The sequence below is a fragment of the Neltuma alba genome, unplaced genomic scaffold, assembly GCF_004799145.2.
Source record: "Neltuma alba isolate B1F8T4 unplaced genomic scaffold, ASM479914v2 tig00005509_pilon, whole genome shotgun sequence".
Taxonomy (NCBI): Eukaryota; Viridiplantae; Streptophyta; class Magnoliopsida; order Fabales; family Fabaceae; genus Neltuma; species Neltuma alba.
The window spans coordinates 58,256-68,632 of record NW_021634139.1 but is presented as its reverse complement, the minus strand read 5'-3'; the positions used below and the strand labels follow the sequence as shown (position 1 = coordinate 68,632).

Below are 10,377 nucleotides of genomic sequence, written 5' to 3'. Positions count from 1 at the left end.
TATATGAAACTTACATTAACAACACAAGTCCTCTTCACCATCTGCACGGTTTGGGAAAAAGAGAGAAATTAAATGTGAATGTTTTTCTGGCGAATCATGTATTTGTTGGGGAAATTTGAGGCCAACAACAACATCAAGCAGACATAGATTCTAGAGATACCTTTTCAGAAAAAGAGAAACACTTGTATAAACTTAAACAAGTATATACAGTTTCCTGTTTTGTATTGTAAATATATTATGTTACTTTCCTGTTTCTTGTGATAATAGTATGCTTAATACTTGTAGTTGACCCACTTGACTGATTTGCATGTTAATATGCAAGATAAATGCAGTAATTTCGACTAAAATATGAAATAATTCTTTATGGGATGTTTATGTATATTTCAACATTTCTGCTAAAAAAATGTATATTTTAAAATTAAGAAATTATGTAATTCCAACAAAAAAAAATTTTGTTTTTGGGGGAAGAGAAAATCATGAGGAAGTTAGATGTGATAAGTTATTGAGTAGAGAAAAAACAGACTTTTCAAAAGCTGACACAGAACACAATAAGCAGAAAAGATAATATTCTTTTCAAAAGTGTAATATTTTGCTAGAAAAATTATCCGCGGCACACTCTTTTAAAAGAACTCAGTTATAATAAAATAACATTTTTTTCACTATTTTTCTTAACGAGGATTTTCTTTTTTGGGGGGTGAAGTGATATTTTTATAAAAGAGTTTAATAATTAAAGCTTAAAGGACTATATCCATTTTCTTTCTCCCTACTCCTTTTCAAAATTGCATTGTCATTTCAAATGCTCCCTTTTTTTAATTATCGTGTTAATTTATTAGAGATAAGTGAGGATAAATGCATGGGACTAAGTTATTTAAATCAATATTTATTTGTTAGGCCAAAAAAACAAAAAGGAAAAGCAATATTTCGTTGGCATGAGTAGGTGATTGTTCTGTTATTTGAATTGATGGATTAATGCATCACAACATCTGATATGAATCATGTTTTTTCTTCTGGACAACCTTTCTATAATTATGATCATAGGTACTCACTTACTAATTAAAAAAAATAATTATGTTAATGTATCAAAAAAATTAATGTGCTAATTTTTTTAAAATTTTTTTGAATATGTCCTTAACTGAACTAACAATTAATGCTAGTAGTATTTTGGACTTCACAATAAACCATAACAAATATTATCTTCAAGTTTTCTAAATAAAATAAAATAAAAACAACAGTTTTCTTGAAAATTAGCATTTGAACATAGCAGGAATGAGTATGTTTTTGGTGCATATCACTGATGGCTATTTTCTTATTCGACATTAGGCCGGGGAAAGAACCTACGGTGCATGTTATAATAAGAACCAGTCAAAAAACTTAAGAAGGAAAAAGAAAATGGTACCAAACGACATTAATCTCTAATGTTAGAGACTCGCCCAACCCAAATCGACATGCCCAGTTCGGGCTGGCTTTGAGATGGCGTATTCATGTTTCATATGCCAGAGTTGATGAGTTCCACCTTAGTTGATTAATCAATCTGCTAACTTCAGAATAACTAATCAGATCCGCTGGTCGTAATTAAATGAGACAATACATTCACAATGAAGTTCTTCCCACTTCATCAAATAATTACAATGGCCAGAAACACTGTACTGTCATCGAAATTTTATACATTCAATGCCACATTTTCTTGGCTACAAGACATCAACAAGGACTACGGATACCATCTGTACAAACTTCTGATACTGAGTTGGACGGTTTTTCATATGCACATTAAGTTATACCCGCAGATAATAAAACATAAGAACCAGAGCATGGATGATGAGGGGAAAAAAAATAACAAATGCCAAACAGAATTATCCTCTTCACAAGTTGGCATGCACATGACATGACAGTACCCAGACACTGCAAATCAAAGTGCTGCAATGCCCGTGTCACGACATGTCACTTCCTTCCTTGGACTCCAACTTATTTTCTTCCGGTTAAATAACAATTGTTTCTCCATGCATCAAGAAATTGCCCTCTGCTTCTTCGGCTTAGATGATTATTATGAACAATTAACATATTGAGGCTCCATCACAGTGCTGCTGCCCCTTCAATATCATACACTTGCGTTTTTTTTTTTTTTTGGATGAGTCACTTTGTACAGCTAAAGATTCAGTGTGCAGTGGTTAGGACTCCTAGACCCATTTCTTGTGACTAGGAATAAGATATGCATTAAATAGTTAATTTGTCTACAGCTTGTCATCCAAATCGCCCTTTGGGCTTTCCAACAAATCACCCGAGTATGACCCATCCGGTTGACGGATGCAAATGTTCAAATTGCTTGATAAGAAATGTTCCTAGATAGTGTAAATGGAAAAATGGTCAGCCATATCCTTGTCCAATAAACAGCAGATGCATGATTTTAATTTTTGGGCCACAGAAGATGCAGAATTAGGTGATAGATGAATGCAGCTTTTACACTAAAGCGAGAGAGTATCAACAGTTTAACTATTTCAAGAAGTTGATAAGTGAACTTTAGTAAATAACAGTACCTGGTCAACAGTCTCTTGGCCCTCTGAATGAAAGAGAATTGGCCTGCATCGCTTATCCTCATTCATCAAGCTCGAATTTTGGAAGTGTGTCACAAGTGCTGCCTTTCCTTGGATCCGTGCATAAGCCAGTGATGCAACTTTTTCACTATTAAATTTTTCCCATTTCTTCCCATTAAATTCCTGCACAAATTTCAATGGTTAGACTTCACTTAATTATGCACATGCTTATTGAGACCAGTACAAAATTTAAGCGAAAGAATAAAGCCAAAACCTACTCAAGGAATTCATGAAATTTTATTAAGAATTTTCACAGCATTGTCAGAAAGGTGTTTATTGTCATAATGTCAAGGTAAAATGTCACATTAGGGTGTCCTTACGGCACAAAGCCGCAAACTAAATTGAAATAACAGTAACAAAATTTAAACTGAAACATGAGAAAGAACCAAAGTTTAAACCTTGTAGAAGGGAACAATATGTGAAGCAGACACCATGTTGATGAAAGCGTAACCCACATTACACTTGTTCTGCAAGGAAAAAAGAATTTTAAGCAAAAAGCCACCTTGGAAAAAATCACTCGACAAATAAAATAATTTACAAAATAAGTATACCTTAAAGTCAATGGGCAAGTAGAGAAAGTCATAAGTGCCCCGGTGGTTCTCATCAATTGCAGACAGCAACATCTTTGAAGTGTACCTAAAAGGCAACACATATCACAAACATCACTCTAAAAATAAAAAAAATTATTTAAAAAAAAAAAAAAAAGCTGCAGTCCAACTCAAATTGCTAATACGAGGCACATCACCAGATTAACATTCATACTTATTAGGAATGTTTTTAATCATTAAAGTAGTCCTTGTATCTTCGCCACTGATAATTTTGTCCAGGTCAAGTTGATACTGCTTCTTGCTATCAATTTGGGTAATGCTATTTTCAGGTCGCCGACTCCGGCCACGTTCAATAAACCCCTCACTGTTTGCAGCGACTGAAGAATAAGAACCATTTCCAAGAAACAAGGAACTGTGCCTGGGCAGTGACATCAACCTGAAACTAGGTGAATTAGTTTCAGCAGCACTTCCTGAAAGGCCAATAACCCCAGAAGCTGCACGAGCACCCATGTTCATAAAGTTCCCATCACCATGATTTATACTCCCATATGATGCTGGACTCATGAAAGAAGTTTCTGGTGAGTCCGGGAAATAGCTAAAATGCCTATCAAGAGGAAGGCCAGAAGGAGCAGATCCTACATGATGATGGGAGCGGGAACCAAGATAGGAACTGTGTCGATTAGTATATGGGAACCCCTGCTTCTCACCACTAGATGTAAAAGGGAGCCCAGCAGAAGACGACGACCAAGCAGAAGTGTTTGAATGGTCTGTGTAAGAAGTAGTTGGACTTCCCCAAAGAAATTGAGGACCAGATAGTGTTCCAATGCTTGATGAAGTTGAGCTTGACTCACCAAAAGTAGCAATGGGTCTAGAACTTGCATTTACTTTTAGCTCGGGAAATGACAGTGAATTCTGAAAAGCTACTCCTTTTGTTGATACTGCATTTGTAAATATCTGATTTGAACTATTAACTCTTGCTGAGTCCTTGCCAATTGGAGCAATCTTCGTAGAGTTTGATGCATGAGGGGAGAGAATTGCGGCCAATCCAGATGAATGGTTGCTATTTACTGGAGACTTGCTAAAAGAACTTAAATAACTATGTTCAACTGGACTGCTAAATTGTGCCCAGGTACCTGCACAAATTAGCCACTTAATTCAGATTCCAACTGAAAGGGCTTCTAAAAGACGACATAACTATAGTATATAACTGAACATGAGAAAAAAGGTTGAAATAAAAGAAACATACCAGGAGGAGAACTGGCCAAAGGTGAACCTGCTTGATGTCTAAAAGGCCGCGCTTCATCTAGGTCCAGCTCTTGACTCAGTTGTTGCATCAAACTGAAAAAAGAAAACGCATGACTAATTTTGAACTGGATCAATCAATTATGACCATACTGGCCTCATTACTGTAATTCAAGCAATATGGTCGAGACTTGTGATGTTAAAGGAATTTTAATTTAGTTAACCATCATAAATTTGTGTGGTTCTACATTAGCCACTTAGCATAAATGATGAACACAAGTGGTAAGTGGCTAATTTTGTGTTTAATGCAGAATTAAATTTGGTTAGCCCAAGAAGTGATGTCAAAACCATTTCAAGTACAAGTCATAATGTACACTTGACTATAATATTCCCCAAGAACATATCAAAGATAAATAAATGCTAATGTAATATAAAGGAAAAAAAACACCAACATGCATAAGAGAGTGAAGCCTTGAGTCTACAAGATTGAAAGGGAAAGGCTTAATTAAGGACCGAAAAAAGGAGGAAGCAAAATGCCACAAATTAGCCGCAGTTGCTTAAAAGATGGTGAGGCAACAAATTAACTAGAAAATTCTCCAATGCATGGCATGGGAACGTTCAATTTTTTTAGAGAAAAATATGTAGCTCAACAAAACACCCAACCCATTGAACTTATAAAATGTACCTCAACAAGAATTTTGTTTTAAATGATATAGGATTATTTTAAAAAAAGTCATTTCAATGAATAGTAATAGAATAATGTTAGAAAAATATTGTTTTTAGTACTATATTAATTACTTAATTTATAACACAACACCCTGACACTGTAATAGTGCAGTATATTTTTAAGATACTCAAGTCATAGGTCAGGAAAGCGAAATAATAGTGCATTTTGTTGACCAACTGTTTAGAAAATGCAAACAACCAATGTGAAACCTTACTTTCTTCGTGCCCCACCAGGGCGGCTGGGTTCAAGTTTGATGCGTTTCCCTGCAATATCACATCGATTTAATGCCTTAAGTGCGGCCTCAGCTGCTCTAACATCATAAAATTCAATAAATTTATGGTGTCTCTTATGTGGTGTTTCCCTTATCTGCAATTTTTAACACCAAGTAAAAAGATAACTAATACATGACAAGGTAAAAACCAAGAAGAAATCCAAACAAGAAATTCAGATGGACAGTGAGCACACTCGCAGAAATTTTACCTCTTTGACCTCCCCATAAGCCCCAAATATTAGGCGAAGATCATCATTTGACACTGACGGATCCAAATTGAAGACTACAAGAGTTCCTTGGTTGATGTCTTTTTCAGAGGGGTTGTCCTGAACAGTAGTGAAGAAGATTAGAACCGCCAAAAGAAGAAATCATATTAATTATATCTTAAGAATAGCTATAAAAAAAAAAAAAATCAAACCTTAGGGATTGAAAAATGAATGTCAAGTTTTCTTCGTCTCAAGGGCTTGTTTTGTAAAGCACGCATTGCGGTACGAGCATCTCGAATATCATAGTAAGATATCATCACAAAGCCCCGATGCTTGCATGCAGTGTACAAAGTTCTAATATCCCCATATTGCTATACAAACAAAAAGATAAAACAAGAAAGAAGAAATACAGAATCAAAATTAAGACTGAAAAAAAAGTAAACAAAGAAAAGTATAAAACCCATCCTCAATGCAGAACAAAAAAATAACCCAAAAAAAAAATAGCATAATTAAAAAGGAGATCATTCAAATATCAACTGGAAGTATCTGTCACCAAAGCAGCACACGACAACCAAAAAGTCACACACAAACAAAAATTGTAGATAACAAAATGTTGGTTGTAATACTAGTGACATAGTTTTAGGCTCAGCTTCAAATTTCCCAACTTTTTTGTGAAATTATATTTGCCCTGGTTTTAAAAGGCTTTGGTGCAACCGTTATACTATGGGACAGATGAACTGCAGTCCGTTAAATATATAAGCCTGCAGCATCTTTTCGTTTGGGAAGAAAGAAAGAAAAATGAGGGGGGGAAAAAAGACTGCGAGGGTAGTAGAATTTTTCCTACGCCCAGACTACCAACATATCGGTTTCTTGGAAGTTTAAAGACAAAGGTGGAGAGTTTCCATATACTATCCTCTGTCTTCTTTATGACAAATATAGGCAAAGAGTGAGTATTATCATTCAACTCTTGTTTGCTCACAATCACCATATGGATAGGAATAAATTTACTGTAAAGCAGGGAACTAAAATGAGCAAAGAAATGCAACTGAAAAAGCAAAAGCATAATCATCCACCACATCAGAAAAGCATCAAAAGATAGACAAAATTCATTGAAGCACTAGCTTTAATGTAGCATACCTCAAACAGTGATCTTAATTCAGAATCCTCAACGTTACTGTTAATGTTTCTCACAAATAATGTTCTTGATGGATGTTCTCCATAGGGATGCTCCCCAGCCACAGGTCCCACACCATTTGGAAGTACATAATGGCCAATACCATTTGAAGCAACTCCATCAGTAATGCTCATCTTTGACATGCCAATCTTAAGACTCTCCTGGGGCTCAAAATCCATTTCTAACCCTCCCCCACTACCAAACAAATCATTCTCGTCCAAATCCTCCAGTTGGCTGGGCAATCTACTCAGGTCAAAATCATCCATTATCCCAGCTAATAGCTCTTCTTCATCATCAGGAAGCATGTTTCCAACAGCATTGGTTTCAACATCTTCAAGGGGATCATACCCCCCAACTTCCTTGTCGTCTTTATTAAACACTGGCATGTTATCATCAAAAGGTTGGCCATTACGCACGGAATCAGGAAAATTCACTGCATATTGACAATAAAAACGAAAAGAAAAAAGGCATCAGAAATCATATCAGGTGACTCCAGCATTGCGTGTAAGAGAATCCCAAGCTTACACTTTTGATGTGGAAGAACAGGCAGGGAACAAGAAAACAAGCTAGCATCACTCGATGCATGATGTGCACCAACCCTGTGTGGTATCCCCCAAGCACTGCTTTCCGCATTTTTAGCAACATTAAGCAGAGAGATCCCAGAAAGATCTATATAAACAGTGTGCGTAGCTGATTAATAGACATGAATTCTACGTTTATAGCTGAATGTTTGCATTACATGTAAAATAGGAAGCACCTGCTGACCCACAGGCTGACTTAGAATCCAAAGAATGCTTATCCTCTGACTCCATCGAATCACTTTCTGAAGGAAGAATAGATTAAAGAAGATGTGTGAGTAAATCGCTGAGTATCAATTATGCAAAGACAATGTAGCTAGAACCATAGTGATACAAATTTGTCACGGATCGTCACATAACATTGCCACAATTAAAGGAAGGAGTGTCATAATTCAGTCTCCCTTAAAGACAAGCTAAGGTTCCCTGATTTTTCTATCTCACTACATAGGATATACCGCCCAATGGGATGATTAGTACAAGAGTACAACCTCCAACGAGATGTGCCAGGTTTAATTAACCAACAACAGTAGCCACAACAACATGTTGATCAATAGCACTTCTATAAGATGGAGTTGAATAATTGAAATGGAACTGTAGTAAGGAATCAAGTAATTCCATAATGGATGCATTTGGTTGAAGAAACAACAAGAGCCAAGGAATGTTGATTCTCATTGGAATCCATTTTCTCTCCTTTTTCTTGGTTCGGAAAGAGAAAGGCAGGAAAGGGGAGGGGGAACGGAAAATTAAATAAATTAAGTGGCAAGGGGATCGAGTTATAAAAAACGATATGGTAGTAGGTTATTACAAAATTCAAGCATATTCATTTGTGTCCTTTATGCTTCCAAACAAAAAGCACTGCAGTTTCTCTGTCTTTCCCTCGAATAAAATATGCCAAGAAAAGAAGTAAAAATCGGAACTTTCTCCATTCTGATCATTCTTTAATCATACTATGTTCAGTCCCTTCCACTACGTTTAACCCCTTTATCAAGCTGTCAATAATGGCAGATGGGTAGAGCACTATTTCGGCTCATCTAAAATTCAAAAGGATAACGTGCTTCGTGGTTTGTGACCATAAAAACATAAACATATATATAACAAGATAGCGAGATTAAAGGATTAAAGAATAACGGTGAAGCGAGAGAGCACTTAACAGCCGAAGCTTTTCACAACTGCCCACTAAGTTAACAAAGTCCCAGAGCAAAATAACCCAGTCCACAGTAATCCACAGATTTTATGTGCTGTACGCAAAAATGCACAGTTCTTCTATATGACTTGAAGAAACCACAACTGAAACTGGTAAGAGTCAACTTAAGTTCCAACCCGGAATCACCAAGCAAGTTCAATCAACAGTAGCAGCCCCAACAAGAAAAAGATACAGTTTTTCAGTTCTCACCAACAGCACAGGTTTAATTTGCCAAAATTCTAAAATCCTACTCGCTAGGTATCGCGATCAAATGCAGCAAAAGGAGACCACGAAAGAATTGTTTCAGATTTGAAGAATTAGAAAGCTGAGAGAGAGTAAAAGGAGCAGAAACATATGGTACCTGCAGAAGAGAAGACGAGAGTGAAGGAGGCGCTAGAGGGCGTCCATGGAGAATAGATTTTCTAGCTGACGGTTTAAACAGTTGTATTGATCACGGAAATTGGGTAGGGAGGGAGAGTTTCGTAGAAGCAGAGATATTTCTTCCTTTCACTCTTCTACTTCCTCCTCCATCGCCGGAAAACCAGAGTAAGAGAAGTGAGAGAAAATTTCACGAGCTGAAATTAAGGGGGGAAAAAGAAAAGAACAGAGAAAAAAGCGTAGCAATCAAGAGCAAAAATTAGAGGGAGAAAGGAGAAAGCAAGAAATGATTGGAGGGAAGAAGAACAAGTACGGGAAAATTAAGTAGAAACTAGAAAGTACATAGAATTTCATAAAAATGAATTTATATGCAGAGAAAAATAAAACAAATTAAAAAAAAAGAAAGATACGTGTTATGTTTTCTCTCCTCTCTCAGTTTCGCTGTCTAGTCTTCCGCACTGAAATTCTGCCATATTTGAATTTCTTTTGGCGTCCGTTGACACGAACGTATTCAAGAATCCATAGGCTCTCTGTCCGGCTCTAAAATTAAGAATAAAGAATACATATGTATGTGTCTGTACTCTTCAAACATTGCGCCCACGCACGTACCTTAAATTTATTTTATTTCGCCTTCAATTTAACAACTTTTTTTAAGTGCTGGTAAAAAAAACAACTTTTTTAAGTAAATTATTTTCTGCTATTAACTATAAGTTATTTTTAACATATTTTATGCAAATTAAAAAATATTAAAATTTTTTAATTTTTTAATTTCATTTCTATTTAATATAATAATAAATAAATAATAAAATTATACATTTGTTATGAAATTAACCAACAATAAAAGCAGATTGAAGAAGAGAAGTAGACAAGAAAATAAGAAAATGATATTGTATTCCTTCACTTACTTCACTTGCATCACAATACAATAGCATGCCTTATTTATAGGCATAGTCTTACACATAAATTACATTTGTACTTAAATGAGAGATAATGGACAATAAACCACATGAATATGAGTGTAGGGAGTTACAAGATTAAAGGCATAGTGGAAAAGTAATGGAGTAGTGGAAGATTAATGCCTAGTGGAAGTAATGGGAGTTTATGATGAAGTTGAGAGGAAAAGGAAGAGGAAGAAGAGGAGATAGACATCCACATGTTATATGTTCATAACACTCCCCATTGGATGTCCATTATATAAGATATGTGCCTCATTAAAAAACTTTAATTAGGAAAAACCCTATGGGACAAAAACCTAGCAGAAGAAAAAAACTACACATTTATTGATATACTATTTGGTATTGCCTCATTAAAAACCTTGATAGGAAAACCCAGTGGGAAAAAACCATAGACAAGGAAAAACGAGTACAACGTGTATTAACTCCCTCTCTTGATAACATCAATTGATATCTCCGAGTTTGTGACATCCAATATCATGAACAAATTTTTCAGATAGTGTAATTGGAAGTGACTTGGTGAACAAAT

The 10,377-nt window shown here is 35.6% G+C and overlaps 1 protein-coding gene across 1 annotated transcript; it reads right to left on the bottom strand.

The window, feature by feature from the left end:
• Positions 1–1,563: 1,563 nt before the first annotated feature.
• Positions 1,564–9,197, bottom strand: LOC114747926 (protein MEI2-like 2). The gene is made up of 13 exons (XM_028936271.1): positions 8,879–9,197; positions 7,514–7,579; positions 7,282–7,425; positions 6,720–7,189; positions 5,795–5,953; positions 5,586–5,702; positions 5,320–5,471; positions 4,383–4,474; positions 3,351–4,269; positions 3,140–3,224; positions 2,987–3,055; positions 2,532–2,711; positions 1,564–2,336 (listed from the first exon to the last, which is right to left on the bottom strand). The coding sequence occupies exons 2-13, from the start codon at positions 7,566–7,568 to the stop codon at positions 2,229–2,231; spliced, it is 2,550 nt and encodes an 849-aa protein (XP_028792104.1). The 5' UTR covers positions 7,569–7,579; positions 8,879–9,197; the 3' UTR covers positions 1,564–2,228.
• Positions 9,198–10,377: the final 1,180 nt, after the last annotated feature.